A 23,707-nucleotide genomic window follows, 5' to 3' on the forward strand; every position below is an offset into this window, starting at 1 on the left:
GAAGACCAATTCATTTTTCTCCGTAATATAGAATATATTACTTTTAGACCATAAGATGATCCAAACCAGTATTAGTAAAAAGCATTTCCAATATCAGTTGTGATCTTGCAATTACTTACATAAAGGGTATGCTTTAATTGGCTTGGTTCTCTAACCTGGGAACACTTTCAGCAAAGGTTCAGTGCAGTAATGGCTCAATTCCAAGTTAATGCAGCAGGCAAGGTTAAAGAGGTGCAGCTGGCAAGGGGAAAGAGACACGAGAGACAAGGCGACAGAGAGAAACGTGAAGAGAGAGAGGAAATAGATTGGGAGAAAACCAGCCTCATATACTTTTCATCATGATATCTACAAGCCCATAACATTTGAATTTAGGTGACAAGGGTTGTCCTGGGTCTTCTACGTCTCTACCATTGCTCCTGCCTAGTAGCCCGAATGAGCAAACAAACCTATTCACAAATACTACTCATACTTTGTTACACTAACCTTTCAAGCTGTCAAGTCTGAGCAGATCATGCAAGAATGGACACAGCAACATGCTTTGCATCTGTAAATTCATTATTCCAGTCTACAAAAGAAATGATCTTTGTTTTCAGAGTTCGGAACACGATTGTGTTGTCTTCAAAACCATATGTCTTCATAACCCATATTTTAACTCTGTGAAATCTAGGTAGGGAATAGTATTTGCAAAGATAAAAATACTTTGTGTGTAATTATAAAGTTATGAAAACAGTATGATAATGTTCATAGTAATATTATGTTTATATACAGATACATTTTGCTTTACGTTCACACTGTATTCCCTACACTGCATAAGCTGATTTTTATAGACCTCAAAAATCAGTTGTTTAGAAATGAACTTCTTAGCAATTGCATCTGAATGTCATGCAAGTAAAACAGTCATCTAGGTCTAAAAAGAACAGAAAATTCAACCAGTGCTTGTGAGGTTATGTAAAGGAAACCTGTCAATGTAAAATCTGCCATAGTTGCCTGGCTATCATTCTGCTCTTCTGACTTCTCAACACTTTGAGGCAGTAGCGGCAGTATTTTCAGTCAGAGAATAGTTCAAATTGCTGATCTTCATACTTGTTCCATATCCATGTCTCAGAAGGCATTGCAGCCAGTGGATTGGGATTGGGACAGGCAGTTAGCATTTTCACAAGTAGGTGAGCAATGAGACCTTCATTTAAAGATAGTAGTCTCATATGCATACAAAGCCCTCCAGTTTGGATTTTTTCCAAGGATCTTTCCTAAGAATCTAAAGTATCAAATTCACTTAAATTATGTGATTTATATAAAGCTTAAATTTTAAGATTCCTCAGAAAATAGGTGTAAGAGGATGACATAGCCACATTGTTAAAATTGCTCCCGTCCCTATTGCTAGAAAGAAAATACTTTTTTTAAATTATTATTATTATTATTATTATTATTATTTTTGAGTGAACACATGGACTGCCCCCATCCCCAGGACCCCACAGATTCTTGTTGGGTGTTAGTAGCTATAGTTATGCCCTGGCACACCAAACGTCATTATGCCTGTTGTAATAAATGTTGAACCAAAGAAACATTCATATGTAAGAGAACGATTTTAAAGTAGATTCATAAAAAGACACCTTGAATAATATCAGCTTTATAGTTCTGATATTTAACATTCATAATGATGCATCATACATAATATAATGGTGTCACTAAACATATGACAACACCAGAAGTTGACTGGTTAGTGATCGATATAACAGACCCGAGGTCCTGAAATCAAGGTAAAGCTGCCCATACACCTGATGATTACCGTATGATAATTGTGGGTGATCCCGCGATCGTACCATAATCGTCAGGTGTATGGGCAGCGTGCGGCCGCATATACTTTAAGGTCGCAATCATACGATTTTCGGCAGGTTGGTAGTGCAATCGCAAGACGAAAGCCACACGGGCTGAGCTGCGCAAGCGCACAATGCCCGCTCACCATTGCAATCATCTGCAAGCCCTCCCCTCACCGGGGAGGGCTTGCGATGATCGCAAGTACGATCTGCCTGTCCAAAATGGGCAGGTCATACGAAATTTTAATCACCTTACAACCATCGCACAACAAAAGTAGTGCGATGGTTGTAAGGTGTATGGGCAGCTTAAGAGTGTTAACAGGGATTTAGGGCTACAATTACTGCACACTTTGTTCTATGCCCTGAACTTTTCCATCTTGTTTCTGTTGCTTCTTTCCACAGCAGTTCTTGGATCACATTTTTTGTAGGCCCATAAGAATTATCTTTATCGTTCTGGTTAATTTTATTGATGAATGTTGAATATTGACCGGCTCATTTTATCCAGTTGTGTGTTGCACATAGGGGTCTATTCACGAAGCTGCCGAAGGATCTAGCCGTAGCTTCGGCCGATCCTTCGGCTATGGCTCCTAGAGCGCCCGGGAGAGTTTTCTTTTTCTTTTGACGGCAGCAGAGCCGCCGGACAATAGGAAACTATTGGGCGGAGCTAGCTGTCACTGCTAGCTCCGCACAATCGTTTTCTATTTACTTTTTTTTAACTTTTTTACCTCTTTTTCTGTTCTGCTCGGTACCTGTGAGGGACTGAGCAGAACAGCCGAGCCGAATGCCGCTCAGCGGCATTCGGCTATTCACTCACTGCTGTTCGGCATCTATGAGAATAGACCGAACAGCAGTGAGTAGCCTGCCAGAGGTTCGGCTCAGCTGATCTAGATGTTGGATCGGCTGAGTCGAACTCCTTCTGCACTTCGGGTGGGCCGAACATGCTGAGCATGTCCTGCCGACCCGAAGCAATGTGAAGCAAGCCGATGTACGGATGATTTCAGCCGATGTACGGCTGAAATCAGCCGTACCAGCCTGAAGTGAATAGCCGAACAGCGTTCGGCTCACTTCACTTGGGGTCGGTTGGTCACTCGGCTGCCCTCGGCAGCTTAGTGAATAGACCCCATAGTTTTAAATTTGATGTCTGGAGTGTTATTATAATACCACTTTATGGACTTGATACATGGAATAAGAATACACACTGAGCATTCCAGATCTTTAGGTTGGAATGCCCTAAGGCCTGATTCATACCTAAGCGACAGCGTTTTCACGCGAGAAAACACACTTTTTTTTGCGCATAAACGTGCATAAATTAAATACATGCGTTTTTACATGCAGATTGTGACATCTTATAGTAAATGGACAAAACGCATGCATGCGTGTGCAAAAATGTGCAAAACTAATTGCAACGCACGTTTTCAAGTCGATGTAGCCAAAAGGAGCTGAGATCTACCCCAAAGAAGCTCATGTGCTTTTTCCAGCTCAGGTGTGCACAGGGGCCATAAGAATGAATGGGACTTTTTTGGTGAAGCTTTGTGTTGCACTGAATCAGCTGTGACAATACGCTCAGTGTGAACCAGGCCTTACTGTCAGAATGTGGCCCAACATTGTATGCTATCATGGTCTGGGTGATCTAATTATAAATCCAAAGGTGACTGTACTAGGTACTGATACATTCTGTTTCACATTATAGTATCCTCAATATTTTTTTAAATAACAGATATGCTTGAATGTGTTGTATTTCCTGAATGTGTAATATATGTATGCTATACTACTGATGAGGCATGCCTTTGAATGTTCTTGCATCATTCATTAAAAGAAAAGTTACTTCAAATGCTAAACTAGTTTTTATGGTATGCTACAGTCAAATTAAAATTCAAGCATTGGAATGCATAGAGGAGACATGGCTGATCTGCCCAATGTGTCTATTTGTCAATCTGGCATTATTTTTTTGCACCAAGCCACCCCACTGCTAAAATGTCGTTGTTATTATTAGTAGCCTGTCCTTCTGAAAGGAATTTCATCTCCTGAACTGTGTTAATAGCAGACAGTGTGGCTGATTTTATTAAGGGAGTAGAGCATGTTCACTTTGTAAAGTGAATTTTCACTTTGCAAGGACATTTTAACTCACTCTAATGAATGTGTTTAAAATTTATTTGCAAATAATACCCAATCACATGGAAGGAAAATAAAAAAAAAACTGGATTTCTTTCTTGCACATAATTGGATGATAAATGTAAGTGAAAATTCCCTTGCAAGGTGAACATGCTTTACATATTTAGTATATCAGCCTCATAATGTTCCACCAGTGCAAATTTCTTTGACTAAAATGCCGTTTTAGTTTTAGTTGTATTTTAGTTATCTGAATTGTTTTAGTTTAGTTTTATTGACTAAAATCTAATGGGTTTATTTAAAGCGTAATGCATTGTTTAAGCAATTATCTAGAATTTCCAAACTCATTATATATTCCTGCAGTAAACCTCTATTAACCTGTTATTATATTAAGGTTTGCACATGCAGTGCACACACAGATTTAGCCATTGTGATATAGAACGTCTTTATTTAACTTAAACTTAACCAAGTTTCATAAGATTTGGGAGTGGGGATGGGGAGAAAAATGGATGTGAGGAAGGGAACAAGTCTGAGAGGGATGTTACACAATGCTAACTTGCTAGGGAGATGGGAGGAGAAACACTCACATGACAGTAGCAGGCAAATCCGATGGATCAGTAACCGATAGAGGAGTACTGTATTCTCTGCGGTTTGCAGGACGTTGATCCAAGTGGCAGGGAGACCAATGCAGCCTGTGTCTCAGCCAATCCAGCTCTGCTGATAGAGTCAGGGGACTGGAGCTTTGGCAGAGCTCCGAGGGAACCGGAAGTCCAAATAGGTAAATGGAATCTTTCCTCCTATCTCAGTTGCAGTTTTGTTTGTTGACAAAAAAATGCTATGTATTTTCATCATAGTTTTAGTCCTATTAATTTTATAAAAAATTTTCATCAACGAAATTAACACTACCCAACATTATACTTTTTCGTCCAATATGCAGAGAAAAAAAGCACATCTCCCGTACTTGGCTTCAAGAAGCCTAGTGATCATCATTTGGTCGCCCTATATTTGACTGTATAAAAATTAGATTAGCAGTAAACTGAGTGTATTTATTAGTTTAACATTGATTGTAATATAACAAAATACTGCATTATGCCCACTGGATGGAGCTAAGGAGCATAGAAGTATTAATTCCCTGTGCTCCTCAGCTCCATCTAATGGTCATAATGTGTTAATTTTGTGAAATTACATTCAACTTGGAAAAAAATACACTGAGAATGTTTGTTTTTGTCTCCATTCGAACAGAACTAATGTTTACAGCGTTTTGCAGGACGAATGGCTCTGCCAGTTGTTTATAAATACACCTCTTAGTTTTTACTTACTAAGTATTAGTTATTGAAAAAGTGGGAAATGCTAGTTCTAGGTTGAGAGAATGTTTGATTCATTACAAATTAGCGGATCTGAACTAGGGTAGCACAAAATTACCAAGCCTAATAACAAACAAATTGTTAGGGCCTGTGTTAGCTGGCTTTGGTCCTGTTTTATCCACGTTAAGTTCATGCCTGCTTTACATGCTACACCAGGGTTATATCTATTTTACAGTTTGATGATGTGCTATATACCAATGGTGTTCAAATGTGGTCAACAGCTCGCATTTGAAGTGCCTGTGTTCTGCACTACAGGGCAGGGGCACAGCCGAATTAATTAGGGACCTGTGAAACCACCACTGACACTTGTAATTCTAGAGAGAACTGAAAAATGTTCAGTATGAAATCAGTGAGTTCTAAAGCACAAGCCCACTGACATATATTACAACACTAGTTTAACCCTTCTTTATTGTGCAGCATTATTCACTGAACTGAGCTAATCCATAACAGCATTGAAGACTTTAAAAGTAGTTGACTGAGATGTATGAAATTCAAATCTCATATCTAACATTGGTAGGTAATATAGACTTATTTCTTTACAATACTTAAAAGAGAACTATGGGGTTAAGGCTTTTTTCCATAGTTATCCTTAGGGTAACGGGAGGACACAAACTAGCGTCCTCCCATCACCCTAGGCTCAGTATACCACGAGCTGTAGCTCGCGGTATACTAAGACGCCGCAGCTGAAGCGGATCCCGACAATTATGTCTGGATCCACCCAGCTGCATGACTGACAGCTGGCTCTGCCTATCTAGAGGCAGAGCCAGCTGTACCCGCCCCCTCCCCGGTCCGTTACGCCAGTCAGCGCTGGCGGATCGGAGGGGGTAATCCAGCCCCTCCCCTGTCACGGCAGAGAGCCGTGACAGGATCGAGAGGTGAGCGAACGCCGGTATGTGTTCGCTCACTTCCCGATCTACTGAGCCGACCTGTGACAGTCTCATTGTCACAGGTCGGCTAGAACTATGAGGTGAGTGAAAAGCACTCACCTCATAGTTCTCCTTTAACACTGTGTTTGAAACCTTTCTTCATAGCTGAGGTAAGTTCTGGAGACGTATTTGGCTTTTAAATTTGTGCTTTGGATACTGTACATGTGAACAAAGCTACTATGTCTAAAATCTTAGGTGTAGACCCTGGAGGACCATTGCGGTTCCCCTGATGGAAAAGTCAACCAAGGAGCTCAATTTGATGCATGTGATGGATCTTACTACACAGTTATATGTCAGGCACTCCCACCGTAACACTTGGTGTATTTTTCAATGTTTTCACCCGGGATTGATACTTTTTAAGAAATTACATCCTATCTGAAAACGGTGTAAATCTTGGGTGAAAACACATATAAATAGACCCCTTGCCGTTTTTGAATTTGATAGAGCATTTTATGAATGAATAAATACTTTTTATTGCACCAAATACAGATCCCTACAACTACGAGAAGCCTTATAGTTCTACTTCCTTCTGGGGCTTTCACTGCATGAATCATATGTTCTGTTTCTCTCTATTTTCTTATCCCTTATGGGCTATACATTGATCTGTGCTCTTCCATTCAAGGGTGGCTGGCTATGGCTCTGGTTTTGCAGTTTTTTCTCCTTTTCCAGAACATATTAGTTTGCACTTGTGAACTGAATGGCATGTATGTGCACCTGCTATTTTACAAACCTGGCATTTTGTGTTTTCAGGATGCTCTCCTTGCCTGTTATTACTTTCTAATGAACATTTACCCTTTAACTGCTGAGTGTTATAGTCTGTTATTTTAGAATCAGTATAGTACAATAAGAACTCTTTTCTTTGTACTTAATTGTACTGAAAGTGTTACTTCCATTGTTATTGTACAGGAGCTAACCTTAGCTAGCACACACAAGCTGCATAAAATGTCAAAAAAGCCAACTTCAGCCACTTATGTCCCCTCATGTCCAGGTGTCAGAACAGAAGTTAGGGGAAAAAAATTTGGGCTTTAAAGAGGAACTGAACTATGGAAGCTGTGGCCAAAAAGGCAGACAAAGGACAAATCACTAGTCATCAATATTGCCTGTGGACTTTGCAGCTAGCCGATCTTTTTAATTTTTTAATTGCCATGCCTTGCTCTACTCTTGGTCTCTGTGTGGAAGGGGCCATCTTGGTAGACGTAATAGAAAGGGTCTGCACACAATCTAATATAAATTCTTCATTATTCAATCAATGCCTAAAAACCAGTGATGACAAGCATGCTAACACGTTTCAGCCAAAGTGGCCTTACTCAATATGAGTGCACAGCTGGTTTTAAGAAGGAATTCCAGACGAAGGCTATAGCTGTGTAAAGTCAACTGTCAGCTTTACACTGGAAGCATATCTGTCGGCTGAGCTGCCACCAGACTGCTTCCATGGGCTGTTAAACTGGTACCACCCGCTCGAGACCCCCCCGCCTTGCTTTTCAGACTTCACGGCCCCTCTTGTGGCTCCGAGACCTGTGTTGTGGGTGTAGGTGGGAAGCGGAGAGAGAGAAAAGTGAACATTGATTTACTGATCTCCTTCCTGCCCACTGAAGGCGGAAGTGACGCTGATTGCATCACTTACAGTTTTTCAGCTGTCACTCCCTGGCTTGAGAAGCCGGGAAGGTGTTCAAACATGATCTGTGCTTGAACAGCTTCTTTGAAGTGCAAAGGTAATATTAGGGGTCTAGTAGACCCCTAATGTCACCTTATAGGGAACCTGTCGCCACTAATATGCTATCACATATGGGGGATTGTGAGCCCCCCTATTGATAGCAATGAATTTAAGTTAAAAAAATAAAGTAAAATTAACCCCTTCGTTACGGGAGACGTACACTGTACGTCCAGCCACAAAGGGACCAAATGACTTGTCACGTACACTGTACGTGACAAGTTATTTGCTGCTTTAGAGGGCTGTTAACGCTGAGAATCAGCTTTTAACATTCATTAATGGATGCCCTTACTACAGAGGCATTCATTAATGAAAGGGTTAACCTTTTTCAGACACCCGATACCTTAATATCGGGTGTCTGAGAGTCAAAGCAAAGCGGACACAGATGCCGGCTTTTGCCGGCATTCTGACAGCTCGTATAGATCGAGAGATATCTCTCTCAAGCTATACGGGTTTTTTTTTTTTCTTTCATGAATAGATACAAAATGTGTCTATTCCTACAATGTATCTATTCCTGGAAGAAGAATGTTTGTTTGCTGATCGTTGTTGCAACAATCAGAAAACATTTAGTAACAGCTGAATCCTGAACTGCTGCAGGATCAGTGTCACTAACTTATTATCGGCTGTTCTGAAGTTTGAAGCAGCCTGATAATAACCAAAAATTTATTAATTTATCATGCAGTAACAGTGAGATTAATTCACAAAATCTGCTTGATATAATTAAATAAATAAAATAACATTTTTAAGTTTAAAAAAAAAGTGAAAAGTGTAAAAAAAAAAAAAAATTGTGAAAAGTGTAAAAAAAATAAAAAAATGTGTAAAAAATAAAATAAAATAAGGGACAAATAAATGAATGTATTTATTGCATTTTTTTAGCTGTGCTGGTTTTGTAAAAAAAATACTACAAATCAAAACTGGGAAAAAGTTTTTTTAAACGTTTTTTTCCTCTTTTTTTATATTTTATTTGTCCTAAGTGAGGCGTTAGACACACATATGTGATATAAATATGTAGCCCTATCTGTCCTCTAAAAAACAATATATAATATGTGTGGGTGCACTTTGTAAGAAAGTATATTACTGACGTGGAAGAATCACACAGCAAAAATGTCAAAAGTGTGTCAGTCATTTACGAACAGAAACTAAAAACAAGCTCAGTCATGAAGGGGTTAAATAAATTAAAAATTTCCAAAAAAAATGTACCGTAGTCTGCCGCGAATGTGCACATTGTAACATAAGCATGTGTCGGATGCACATATAAGTTTGAAAATGACAATTGCACTGCACATGTTAGGTATCATGTTAGGTACTGGTCCAGGTGCTTGCACTTCAACGCAGACAGTGTGCGTCCAAGTGCGGGCACCCAGACCTGCACAGATTAGCAGGTTCAGGGGTGTGTGTGTCACTGTGTGCAATTGCATGCAGCTGCATCCTCCCATAGCGAAGAACAGGCTGTTGCGCCAGTAATTACATGCAGCATTTGTCCCTTCCGGGATCAGGTCATTTTATGGGCATGCATGCTTTACAGACATGCACGCTCATCTAAAAGAGGAACTTTACCTACCAATTCAACTGTCTTCCAAAACAGTTACTTTTAATGCATGCCAACTGTCAAGGTTGCAATTGTGCTTATTTCAGCTCTCAATCAAACTTTCAAGCCCTCAAGTGGCTGATGTTATTGCTAATCACATTTGCAGCAACACGGCAACTGCAATCCAAATAGGCTAACATGGCACCTTTCTTGCCTTTAAGGGATAGGAGTTTGTGGTCTAGTTTAAAACCAATAGGACTGTACACATGGAAAAGATATGCAAGTCCTAGCCTATAGCATCATGATTGTAAAGGTGGAGTTTTATTGCAGTTTTTCAGAAACATTTTGTTTTTAATTTTCCCTTTCTTCAGCCCAAGAAATTGTGGGGATTTAAACAGTTACAGTAAAGGCACTGTAAAAGGTGGCCTAGTCACTAACTGTGCTGCTTTTATTACATATATTTTTAATTAGTTTAAATTGTCAGATATGTGCCTGAGTTATAAATGCAATAAACGGATCAGCATTTTTATATAGTAGTAAAATACAATTAAATTAACCAGAGTGAAATTATGGAATAACACAACAAAAAAATAATAAATATGGAAAAATGACAAACCTAATACAAAGTGCAAGCAGTGCAGTCCACTGAAATGTGTGATGCTCAGTTTGTGATAATAGTGATGCCTTTATTGATCCACCAATGATTATTTCTGCTTTCTCTCACACATGTTATTACATATAAATCCACAGAGATCATCCCCCATATACGTGTGGGTCCTCCTCTCTGTGCCTGCCATTCAGGTTAGCTTAAAAGATAGGTATTTTTATATATTTTAGGAAGCCCATTCCTTCTTAGGTCTCCTGCTTATTGTTTTGCTAGAACAGCATTTCTTAACCTTTTTTCAGTCAGCGCACCTTTTAAAAGTATGCAAAATCTCAAGGCATCCCAGTCTAACTGAAATTGGAAACAATGTAAAAGAAAAAATTTAAACCACTCCCCCCCCAAAAAAAATCCATAACAAACTGGTATAGTTTTTATGGGGAGACCCCATCCAAACAGAAAATCCAAACAGAAAAAAAAGACTATGTTAAATATCCCCCCTCACATCAGAGTTCCTCCTTTTACAACAAGAGCCCCTTTCACATTAGGAGCCCCCTTCACAAAGTCCTCCCTTTCACATTAGGAACCCCCTTCACATCAGGAGCCCCCTTTACATCAAGATGCCCTCTTCATATCTGGGGGCCCTTCAAATCGGAATCCCCCCTCACATCAGGAGCCACCTTCATATCAGGAGCTCCCTTCACATTAGAGTTCCCCCGCAAAAATTTGAAGCAACACCCATTACTTGCCATGGCACCCTGGTTGAGAAAGGCTGTGCTAGAATTTCCATAATGCGGCAATGTTTCTAGTTACTAGGACAGTATGGTGTTTGCTGATATCACAGAGGCTTTGTGGGGTTTCTGAGTGTAATTATAATCAGAGGAACCAGCGACTCGCCAGTTTGTATATTCTTTGTAGTTTTAAGAGCCCCCAGTGGGAACTTGTTGGTTTTATCATCGATACATTACTGTGTTTGACTTTCACCAAACGTTTGTCCCCATGCGTGTCTATGATTGTGGCAAGGACTTCAAGCTCCTATGCTGGTTTGGCTGATGAAGTTCAATTTTGTTTTGCAAAATGCTGCTTAACAATGTTAATTGTGTATATAATGTATTATACACTGTGTTATGTATGTCACTGGAAACTGGCCCTTAAATCATGACTAAACATTTGTTAAAGAGGTAGACAGGCATTTCCAGTGATTAATTACCTTACCTTCTTCACACAGGTAATGGAAGATGTCATAACATTAGTCATTTATCTTGCCAGATTTAACTGCTTTTAAGACTTTTTTTTTTTAGCCGGTCTACACATCCATTAAATATTCAGTTCCTGTTTTATGTTTAAAAATAGAAATGACTTGCTACTGTTTTTTTCTGGGGCCCTTCACTGTAAATGCTTTAATGGTGAATGCAGATGCCATAACTCAGGTATTTTATGAGGAATAAAGAAGTTCATGTAGTACTTCATGGAAGTTTTTTAATGATTACTTAAATAAAGGGTTTTATGTGAAGGTCGTTGAGCCCACATATCTGGTATAAACACACCGTAATCATGGCATTTATTATATCTTGTGTTATTAATACAGCAGAATTATGGCAGGTCAGTTTTATCGCTTCTTTCATTACGCAATAGTGAAGTAAATGAATCAGGTTTATGCATGTGAAGAAGGCTTGGACAGATGTAGGGTATCTTGTTAGGGCAGTAAGCAGAGAGGACAATAGGTATTTTAAGATATCAGGTATATATTTAAAATGTTGGCATAACACGCACTCACACATATCCCTTAAAAAATGCTGATATGACTTGGCACAGTGTGTAGAATGCAGTAAAGCAATGACAAGCAAGGCTTTTCTTTTTTTCATTGCCTAAAACAAGATCTGTTTACATGAATACTTTAGGTAGCTAGCATGTAAAAACAGATAAAGTGTGCAGACACAAAGAGTAGTTGGATGTGAAGGCACAGTCTGACCATCTCCCAGCAGCTCTGTTACCTAGCGGCACAGCCTTATTTGGTGTTTATACTGCCCTAGACCCACATGGAAAATGATTCCTTTTAATTTATAATAAATGAAACCAGATTCACTACTATAAGCAGCATAATGTCAGCTTGATATAATGATCTACTATTAAGCTGTTCAGTCCACCAACTAAGAGACTGAAACAAAAGCATTACCTTTAAAGTGACATTAAACCCTCAGATTTTTTTAACATAAACCAATAGTGTAATGTGTGCCTTCCTGTAATCCATGGTTGTTTCCCTTCTCTTTGCTGCTCTTCCTTTTGAATCTGTATCTATTCTCATGCTGGGGGAGAACTTCCCTTTGCAGCTGAGTGCCTCTTTCTGTAGTGCTGGCTCAGGTTGTGAACCTGCACACAGACACCATGTATCCATTCCAGAGACAAGGCAGTCTGCTGCAAAACAGAAGTTCTGCCCAGCATGAGAAGAAATACGGATTTAAAAGGAAGAGCAGCAAAGAGAAGGGAAACTACCATGGATTACAGGAAGGCGCACCATACAGTATTGTTTTATGTAAAAAAAATCTGAGGGTTTAATGTCACTTTAAGTTGCAGAAAATCTTTCCTTTCCTTTAAAGCTGATTTCTAGGAAATGCAAATATTGTCTAAATACCAGAGGCATGTGTATTCCTACTGGAATCTTGGTGTTCTTTGTGTATTTCTTCCAGATCTGTGTAGCAATCCAGTGTGAAACTTTGCTTCGGTGCAGGAGCTTTATGTAAATAAGACCAGTCACTTCTGCTCTCTCCCCTTGTGCAGAGTGACTGGTACCCACCCCTCTTGTAGTTTTCTGCTGGGTCCCTCCCACATCTCTGCTCTCTGGACTGTGCAGCACTGTGATTACATCATCATTATGATGGTAATACCTAGGTTTACAAAGGCAATTGGTGCACACAAAGTAAATTTATATAATTTGTCACTGTAGAAGAATATTTTTAAATGAGAGTGTTTGTACTCAGAGTTCAGATTTAAGCAGTGCCTTCACCCCCTCATCCTTTATTACTGTTTACCGATGAATTGCTGTAGTTTGATGTTGTCTTCTCTTAACCTGCTACCCTAAGCAGAACCCTGAAGGCCTTATAGGCACCACCCACCCAATGGTAGCTCTGGTGAGTGCAGTTTTGCTTATATCCAGATGACTATGCATGAGCTGTGAGATGACAGATGCCTTCTGTATAACAGCTTGCAGGCCATTTCCTCATGCAGAAGCAAAATGTCTCTGCTGTCAATCTGTTGTATCCTCCTCTTCTTGGTCACTAGAATATGCGTGGAAGTGTCTAAGGATGCTTTACCCATGGGAGAAGTAGTGTGTTTATATATGCATGTATAACTATACATGCATTAGTTCTATTAGTGGCTAGTATGATCTTTTCCCATGATGCTACCTTTCTAAATGTAAACATTTGCTTCCAAAGACAGGAAGAAAACTGGCAAATTTTGAAAAAATACAGGTAAATTGTGCTTTACAGTGGAGAGTTGTGTATTTCTTTGTGGGGATTACAGATACAGTGGAGGATTAATACACTTTACGACTTTAATTCAAGTAGATTAACATTTATGAGGTTTAAAATCATTGACAGCACCGTTGAGGAAGAAGGTGAAAACTCCATTAGTAAAAGAGTAGCGGCATACTCCACTTGGGCATCCACTGATCAGCTTCCAACCATGTATGCTGATTCCACCCTGTATGCATGTATGTATGTATGTAACCATGAATGCTGATTGACTTTTTCTTACAAAGCAGTGCCTTAAACTGGCCATACACCTATAGATTTTGGATCTGAAATTTTCGTTGCTGCCAAGAACCCTCTTTCGATTCTAGCCCAAATAGCCCATCAAGCACAGACCAATGTGGATTTCGATAATCATTCATTAGCAATAATAACTCACCGAATTTTGTCGATCAGCAGAACAGATTTTCGTTTGCGCATGTGCAGCGATTTTGTTCGTACGAATCCATCGATTTTCGTTCGGTTCGGAAAAAGTTTTCCACCCTCACCTTTGGAGAAAATTAGAGCAGGATTACAGTAAACAAAATGTTGGTGTCCCATCACCTGTTCAATTATCGTTCAAAAGACCATTTGTGGAAGATTTCCGAATGCTGATGGAAGGGTGTATGGGCACCTTTAGTAAGAATACTAAGCCAGTGGTTCTCTGAAACAAGCCAGCAGCTCTGGGCAAGCTTAGTGTTATTTGTATTGCAAATGGACCTTGCAAAGGATTTCCTAATCTGCATACTTGTCTTGGGCAGTGATTTAGAAAATATTGAAGGGAGGTGGTCAGCATGAGAGTCAGGCAACTAACATTTTCAGGTAAAGGACAGCACTGGCAGTCTTTTTATTTCTCTGAAAACATGTTTCTGTAGAATGGGTCTCAGAATTGCTGATTAGCCTGAGCTCATTTAAATAGATCCTGCTGCTGGCATTTTGTACTAAAAGTGGAAATGTTTAATTTAAAATGAATATTAATCTTACATTTGTGGTCACAAAAGACTGAATTCCTCATTGCTTCCCTTGCCAGCTTTATGTTTTACGTATTCTGTCTATTTGATCAAAAAGGTTCAAATAGCAGCATAAATGTGCATGTTTGTCTACTACTCTTGCTTTCTTTCAGTTTTTAGTACAACACTGTCATTCTATAAAAAATAAAAAGTAAAAAGGATAAACTTTTCCTGTGTTTCCCCCACCAGTGTTAAAGAATCCAATCTACAAGTTCTACAGATTCCCCGCATCTGACAACAAGTGGATCTGTGTTCGGGAGCAGATGTCAGAGAGCATCATGTCTTTCCATATCCCAAAGCAACTGCTAACCCTGTATTTAAAAGAAGACACCAGAAGGTAAAAAAATCAAGTGAACAGCGTTATATTATTCACGGCAGCTGAAATGATTAGCTACCAGGATGTTTTAATTCCTAATTGCCTTGCAATCATTTACCATAAGGCAGACTCTCCAAATCCTTCCACGGCTTACTGTCATGGCACATAGCATTGAAATGTATTGCAGGGTATTTCATTCCCAAGGCAACACTCTTTCTCTTGGCAAGAACTGAATTAAAGTGCTTGCTCAGCCAACTTTTAATTGATCCCAATTAGATGTGCAAAGGAAAGCTGAAATTCTTGTGGTCATGCTCATTTATTTTAATATAGGGGAACCAGGTTCTCGTTTCTCATTTGTTTTCTAGATGCAGGTATAAAATGTCAAGGAATTGAGACTCACAACTTTGAAGTTTACAATATTTTTAGATGCTCATGTTGTAATTTGCCTCTGAGCTAGAGGATAAGTGCAGTTCTTAAACAGGCAAACTATTTATTGGATCAGGATAAGCATAAGAAAATAATTGTTTCATCATAACTGCTGGCTCAGAACTAGCTGACCTGTGGTGCCTAGAGTCCTTGACCATATTGCTACAGCTCCACCTACCATTAGAATATAGCTGGAATATGTGGAAGCAGTGGTCTGGGCTTGCTTGGTCAGTGTTTAAGCCTGGGTTCACACCTAGACGTATTGCAAAAACGCGCCTGTCGCGCGATCGTTGCGCGTTTTTTTTACCGCGATTCGCGGTAAAAAAGTTGCGCGACCGTTTGCGCGATTCCAAAGGCTACTTGGCTGTATCCCAATGGAAAACGCCCTACAAAACGGCCCAAAGTAGTCCCGGGACCTTTTCAGGCGTGGGCCGTTTTGTAGGGCGTTAGGGACGAGCGGAAATACGCCTAGGTGGGAACGAGGGCATTGACTACAATGCTATTTATTTTTTTGACCGTTTTGTAGAGCGTTCGTCGAGCGTAGAACGCGCTACAAAACGGTCAGGTGTGAACGAGGGCTTAAATGTCACAAAATGTTGTAAACCCTGACAAAGCATAGGTTTGCTTTAACGTGTATATATAACCAATTTGATATGCTATTATGCTATTTCTCGCTGTCTGTGTCCTGATGGGGAGATTTCCCAACACTTTCTTTCCTGGAGAAGCAACAAGAAATCAGAGGAAATATCCCCCAAAGTATAGTGAGGTCCCATTTTAGAAAGTTGTCCCCAGAACATTTGTCCCCATTGCATAATTTATCCTCATGCCTTGCCCTGGTGACAACTGTAACAGTTTCAATTTCCCCTAATTTCTGTCTTAGTGACATTGGTCACTAGGGCAAACAGAGATGGTATCTGCATTGTCGATTTTGAAAAAGATAGAATTTTGTATCCTTTTTCAAGATAGTCAATAGCATGGTTGGTGGTTCTAATGCTAAGGCTTTTTAAAGAGGCCTTAAAGTTCTGCTGCTAGTTGTGGTTTGGGTATAGTTGAAATCCCTAATCCTTATACCTCACCTGGTCTAGAGCTGCTTTGGGTTTGTTGCTTTATGTCTTAATGTGGTAGTTTGGTGTGCTTGAGGGGACTTTTTTTTACATTTCCTGAAAGTCACTCTATACCATTGATTGGAATTCTCTGCTGATGCATAGCGTACATTGACATTCATACTTCTCTAAGGTTGAATGAACTCTGTGCAGTGCATGCTCATCTCTTCTTATCCTACAACAAATGGAGCGTGTATAGGACATGGAGGCTCACAAACACTTCTTAAACATCTAGATATTAAATTAGGTTTTATTAGTTACAGTGCATTTTATATAGCACTTTTATTCAAACAAGTGTATGCAATAGGATGGTGCAAAAAGCACCAGTGATATCCTGCATGCATGCAGCCATAGTAAATAAACATGTCAGTGCATCGTAATCATATAAAGAAATCTTACTCATTGGTTGCTAACTGTTAATGAACTGTGCACATCAAAGCTTAACCCCAAGTACCTTATCGAATAAGCTGGTTTATCTTCAGCACGTCCTAATGTGATGTAAGCTGATCAATAATATTAGTATGACGTATACACTATGAACATTCTATAGGGCTCTTAGAGCTCCCATGGAGTGCTTGAGGCCTAGCAGCAGCTTTTATATTATACTCAGATGTAGCATGTGTGTGTGTAGCATGAGTAGGAAATAATGTTAGCTTTTCATTGTATGGTTGATTACTATGTTGGTTTATGGAGGTGTTGCACTAACATCTAAAACATGAGCCATGATACTCATTGTGTTTATCATTAGTTTGTCATTCTCTTTCGCAGCCAGTATACTGTAAAGTTTGTAGCCAGAGTCAACAAAACGTGATATGCTGCATCCCCAGCTTTCTTTATTACTGATAAAAATTCATCTTGTGAATACTGTAAACGTTTCTTTTTTATTTAGCATAAAAACGTTCAAAAAGGAGATTTATTTTCAGCTTTCTGTAGAGTTTTGCTGTGCTCCACATTTCAAGCGCTTTAAAAGGTTGATTTTCCCTGAAGGTAACAATGAATCACTTGATCTTAATTGCTTCTTGTGCTTTGGAGCATATAATGTATTACTGCTGAATATTACAGTTTAGTTTTGTCATTTTCTCTATATGCAGACAAATCTGGACATATTTACTTTTATCTCTAATGAGCATAAACATGCTAGTAGATTTTTCATCAGAGGTCTTTGCATTTAAGTCAGAGATGAGACGTTATTGCAGTTGAGGGCAACCATTTAGACATTGTTAGCTTTATATGCAACCCCGTGACTCCTGCTAGGGGCCATATACAATTTCTAATTTTGCTTATCAATGTTGGAATATGGAAGGTAATTATTTCACAGTAGATTAGCCAACATTTCATTTTAGACATTTATTGAGGTTTAGTGAGACTCTAAAATACTAATAGTAGATCATAAATATTGGGTTTATTATTAAGACCTGATGGTTGTGAGCCACCTGACACCATCAAGTATGCTATAGTTATGTCTGATTTCTAGGCAGATATAAAAAAAAAACACAATTTAGTCCAGTTATGATTTATAAAACTTTCACCCAGCCATACACTGTGCGAATGGAGTTCGCATGGCATTCCCGCCACTAGATGGAGCTGAGGAGATACAACTAGTAGCAGGAATGCTGTGCGAATGGGATTTGCCCAGTGTTTGGATGGGAGGAAATTTTGTAAATCAACCCCATGGTGTTCATTTAAAAATAAAATGTATTATTACTCAGAAGTAGCATAAATATCTGTATCTGTCATATTGTCAGTCTGATGTAATTCCCTGACCAGCAGCACTAGCGGTGGGGGGAAAGGGCAGCTGTGATGGTTTTGATGCTTTGAACTGTGTTGCCAGTAAATAGTGTGAACATTGTGCAGGAGGAGAGTGCAGAGTGATGACCTCATCAGTTCTGTTTTTTCTTCAATGTCCATTCAAAAGGGGGCAGGTTGATGACCAAGCTGTATGACCTGTCTGCTGTAAAGAAAAAAAAATTTTTTATGGTGTCTGGCAGCAATGTCTAGCTCACAAAATGGTGTAAACACTATTACATATCATTTGTCAGGTAAAACAGCTTGCTGGAATTCAAATTTGATATCTAGTAACCTGTACTATACAGCATCCCTTCTAATTTCTCTGCTACAGTCTCACAAAAATTGTATGTGCAAGGAATGATAACAAAATGACTTCAGGATAGCGATGCTGGGCTACATTTAGACAATGAACAAGGCTGTCAAGCTGGGATACACTGGTTGTGAATTTATCACACATAATATCTGTCTGAAGGTGGCCATACACTTTACAACCATCGCAAGACCTTAGTCTTGCGATGGTTGTAAAGTAATTTAAAAAACGTACAATCGGCCCATCTTGGACAGGCAGATTGTACTTGCAATCATCGCAAGCCCGCCCCCCTGAGGAGCAGGCTTCCGATGAACCCAATGCTGAACGGGCAGTGTGCACGTTCGGCATTTGTCTCCCGAGCATCATTCAAACCAGCCAAAAATCGTAAGATTTTCGGCTTGTTTTCTAGCATGCTCATTAGACGTTCGCACGTCTTCATTCACACTGCACGATTCTCGTACAATCGTGGGATTTCCTGCGATTCTCGTACGGGAATCGTGCAGTGGCTGGGCACCTTAAGGCACATCAAGCGCCACTCAGTTGTGGAGATTTAGAATATCCCATGAAAGTCGTAGAATCTTGTCAAGAGTCAAATACAAACTGTTCAGAAAAGCCTAACCTTCAGAAAATGAGCAGGGTTGGGCCTTCAATACTAGTTGAAAGCCACTATAGATACCACAGCAGCACCGTGGAAGCTAATGACATGTTTTCCAGGTCCTAACCGTATGTTAGCTATATTAAGAAATGCACAAAAATACCATTTGGATTATATTGTTGCTACTAGGGATGTCCCGATGCCACTTTTTCAGACCCAAGTACAAGTACATCCCCTCATGTACTTGCCGATACCAATTACCGATACTTTTTCTTAAAGGGACAGGTGACTTTAAATGATCCATAGTACAACTACATGTTATGTACTATGGATCATGGTTTAACCTATTCATGTTGGCAGGGGAGAATTGTAACTCTATTGCTGGAGTGTAGTGGAGGTGTGTGCTGTATATATGTACTACATATAACCAAATTTCTTGGTTAAAGTGAAGTAGCATGGCCATTGATTTGGGCATCTCCATTGTCATCCTCCCTCATGCATGTTGGTCATTAGGTAAACTCAGGGCAGTTGCTACAGTGATGTGGAGTGACATGAGAAGAGATTGTTACTTTAGTCCTTGGTCCCCAGGGACCTCTTGTGCGTGCTTAGCATTCCCCTAAATGATCATAATAACATTGCACTGAGGAAAATAAAACAAACTTAATTGTGAAATTAATTTTGAGTTTAAGGAGGCATTATAACAGAGTTTATTGTTGCTTGGAATACATTTTATTAACAGTGAGTGATGGTAAAGGTAACATTAAATAATGTGATCCAGTGTCAATATCTAAATAGCAGCTATGAAACCAAGCAGTACAAGAACTATCATTTTCCAGTCTAATTTTTAAAGCTGAGGTTTCATCCCTCCTCCCTTCATCATTATGCTTATAACATTTTTTAATAAATCCTTTTTGATTTTACATACATTATTTTAGACCCAGTAATGTCACCACTGGGTCTCTGTGCAATGCAGGCAGATAATGGCTGGTGCAAGGAGCTACACCTGAAAACAGTGACCACCCTAGGTAATGCCCACATATTATGCTGAGCCTCCATGATTGACAGACCTGAAAGCAATTGATACAAGGCAGGAGCCAGGGACAGTTCAGCTGGGGAAGAAAGGGCTAGATGATGCTGCACTTCAGTCATAAAATGAAGTGGGCTCTGTCTGACTTGCTGCTACTTTTAATGCCTACTGTGAAAAGTGCACATTGTGCAGTGAAATCAGAGTAAGCATTTTCAGTACAGTAGAGGAGTCTGTACAACTGTGCAAAACTGAAGACAAGGCTGGAGTTCAGCTTTAACTCATTTTCAGTGGTGTGTAGAATTTCACTTTATTATCAACTTTTACAAGAGTGATTTCATTACTGTAAACTAATCTGAGTGTTATCCAAGGTAAGACATTTTCATGATCTCGGAATGTAAATCCTTCTTTGTATGTAGAAGTCAGAGTGGTAAAATTATGAGTCTGTGGCAGGCATTTGTCTAGCAGCTATAAAGAAGTTTCATAAGCGTCAAATAATTCCACTGCTGCTTTCTCCAAAAGCTTGACGGGCCATTTCTGATCAATTGTAAATACTTTATTTTCCTTCAAGGCTTAAGTAATCATCAAATTAATCATGCGCTCATTCATGCTAAAGACAAGAGTACTTCTTAATCTAGAACATGTGGGTAATTAGTAGTTACTTCAGAGCACAATAGAAGAGCAATCTATGTAAATTGTAAAAATGATAATGACTGTATCTATATATTGTAGTTTTGTGTTACCACATAACAGATTAACAGGCGAGGATGAGCAAATCTTTGTGGATCGTTTTAATTTTGTGTGAAAATTGTGATTTACCATGTAAGTCCTACTTTCAACAAAAGTTTTTATTTGCAAAAAAGACCCCAAAGGGCTATTTGCTAATATAAAACTCATCTTGTATTCCATCATGCACAGTTTATAGGCTTTCCTCCTTTTAATTTCTGTCTTTGGGAGTTTACAGTTATAAATCCCGTAGGTGGCTCTCTGCCGTAATAGTTCTAGCACCGGCAATTACATCCTGTAATTCGAAGTTAGCAAGCAATATGCCATTTTCACGTGCAGCAAAACAGAGGGCTGACCTCCTGATTAAGTGCAAGGAGGGTAAGTACAATATCATAAACGAATCAGCAAATCCTCCCACCTAAGGCACAAACTATGATAAAGTATAATCTTTCACAGGCTTTGTTAATATGTTTGTATTTACAAAAGTATAATACAGAAACCTTAAAAACAATTGTGTCACTCAGGGTTATTACAAGAAAGAACTAAATAGGGATGCACCGATATATCGGCCGCCGAAACATATCGGTCGAAAATGGCACTTTTGGCATAATGCTGAAAGAGCCATGTTTCGGCCGATACATCGGCGCATCCCTGGTTTCTTTCCTCCCCGCTGGGCGCTGCTCTGTGTTCCAACGAGGAGAAAAGAAAGTGACAGCCGGCTGAGCGCTGCAGGACGAGAGCACTGTGAGCGTCCAGCGTCTCTCCTCCCACACCGCTCAGCCGGACTATCACAGTCCGGTAGAGCGGTGTGGGGGCGGAGACAGCGCTGTCACAGGAGGCTGGGCTTTCCTCTCTACACCGCTCGATCAGCCTCCGTGGGGGCGGTGACAGCGTGTCAGAGAGAAAAGCAAAGTACACACACTCAGCGATCAGTGATCGCTGAGTGTGTGTACATAATTGAGGATATGGTATGTTAACTATATCCTAAATTATGAATGAATGGGAGTGATCTACATCACCTCCTGTTCATTCATAGTTGTATTTATAGTAAACAAACAATGTTATGTTATCAATGAACAGGAACACTCATAGAGGATTCCTGTTCAACTAAAATATCTGCCACCAATATTAGAGAAACTATTCCCCTGAGGTATAAGACCCAGGTCAGTGCAAAGTACACTATAATAGCTACATATTTATAAGTCACAGTTAGTATGTTGCCCTCCTGAGGCCTTGTTCACACCAAATGCATAGCAGATCTGCATGAGTTTCTGCACACGCAGTGCAGTGGGTTGTGCCGCGTTTTTTTTTTGTGGGCTTTCAGTGCGTTCCAGGGCGTTTGCATGTGTTTTTGATGCGTTTGCATGCGTTCCAGAGCAGGTAAAATAGGGCCTGCTGCAGTTTATTTACCTGCTCTGGAAAGGAACGCTGCGATGTGAACTGGAGCTAAAAATACCATTGGAATACATTGGACGCAGTTTTGCTCCCGTCTGTAACTGCTCTGCTCTGCTCTGCTCCTGGAACGCGCTTGGTGTGAACAAGGCCTAACAAGACAAGACTGAAAAATAAGAGACTACAGTGAAATGTAGTATTGTGTGTATGAATACCGTTTCCTGTTCTGACCACTCTTGATAACAAAAAATACAGCACTTTGTATGTGCATTGTGTAGTACATTGTGTAGAAAGGCGGAATGGTAAAACAGATCCCACTCTTTTTTAATAAACCTCCAACGCCAATTCAATAAATGAATATAGGAAATGCATAAATATTACTAAGGTTGCTTACCTCATTAATGTCTTTGATCCCAAATGTTATTGCTCCATCTACCCAATGCTGAAAAAGCCTGTGCCGTTGTTTAAAAAATGGATGTCATTGGTGATTGGCTTCTTCTTCCTAGTTCTCTGACCCACAGATTAAGTTCACGCCTAAAAAAATAAAAAATTAACTTTTCCAGAGATTAAATCTTAGGAAATTGTATGTTTATTTTAATTTTTTTTTGCTTATGAGATCTTCCGAGATCTCACAGATTAACTACGAGAGCTTCCTGGAAGGCATTGGTGATGTAGCCTTCCCAGGAGGCAGCTGGATGGCACTGACTATGTTACCAGTGCCTCTGTAGAGGCGGAAGTAAAAATAAAGAAAGATGTTACGTTTGCATAAATTACAGCATTTGTAATACAACTATGGGGTCTATTCACGAAGCTGCCGAAGGTTATGGCCGTAGCTTCGGCCGATCCTTCGGCTAGCTTCGGCCCCAGGACCCCTTCGGTTCAGTAGAACCGAAGGGGTGCTGTACGGGCTATTCACAATAGCCCAGACACGGATTGGTGGGAAGAGAGAGAGCTGCCACAGATGTGAGCATTGATGAGAGCAAAACCTTGGAAAGCCTAATGCCACTAGTAGGAGACCTAAAAGAGAATGGTGTTCAGAGTGTTGAGCTATAAGGAGAATGGTTACAGTTCAGGAACAGCTGCAGAGAACTGGAGCTAAATTCATAAATCCAGTGCTATTTTTATAAATACACAACCCAGAAGTCTTAAATCTTAATTCCATGTGCAACAGAAATCCCATCAATATGCAATGTGTGTGCTGGGAGTGTTGGTGCTATACGGTGAGGAGTTTCTCTGGAGGGTTTGAGGGAGTTAACAGACTATGTAATGAAGTGGAGCATACTCTGCAGCTAAATTCACTTTTCGAGGAAAAATGCTCCAGGACTAAAAACAGGATGCTGAAGTCTAGCTGTATGCTATATAAGATATTGAATACTTCATAATTGTATTTAGTATGCCAACAGATAAACACTGTAAGGTAACTTTCATTTTTAAATAAAGCAGGTGCACTCTTTT

At 39.7% G+C, this 23,707-nt stretch overlaps 1 protein-coding gene across 1 annotated transcript in view; it reads left to right on the forward strand.

The window, feature by feature from the left end:
* Positions 1-23,707, forward strand: part of INPP4B (inositol polyphosphate-4-phosphatase type II B) — a gene marked incomplete at its 5' end in the record, with an annotated part of 263,520 nt that overhangs the window by 97,101 nt on the left and 142,712 nt on the right. Inside the window, one exon of the mRNA XM_018563411.1 lies at positions 14,762-14,909. Coding sequence (XP_018418913.1) covers positions 14,762-14,909 — 148 coding nt within the window. The remainder of the gene's footprint in view (positions 1-14,761; positions 14,910-23,707) is intronic.

The sequence above is a fragment of the Nanorana parkeri genome, unplaced genomic scaffold, assembly GCF_000935625.1.
Source record: "Nanorana parkeri isolate BGI_ZX_2015 unplaced genomic scaffold, ASM93562v1 scaffold662, whole genome shotgun sequence".
NCBI lineage: Eukaryota > Metazoa > Chordata > Amphibia > Anura > Dicroglossidae > Nanorana > Nanorana parkeri.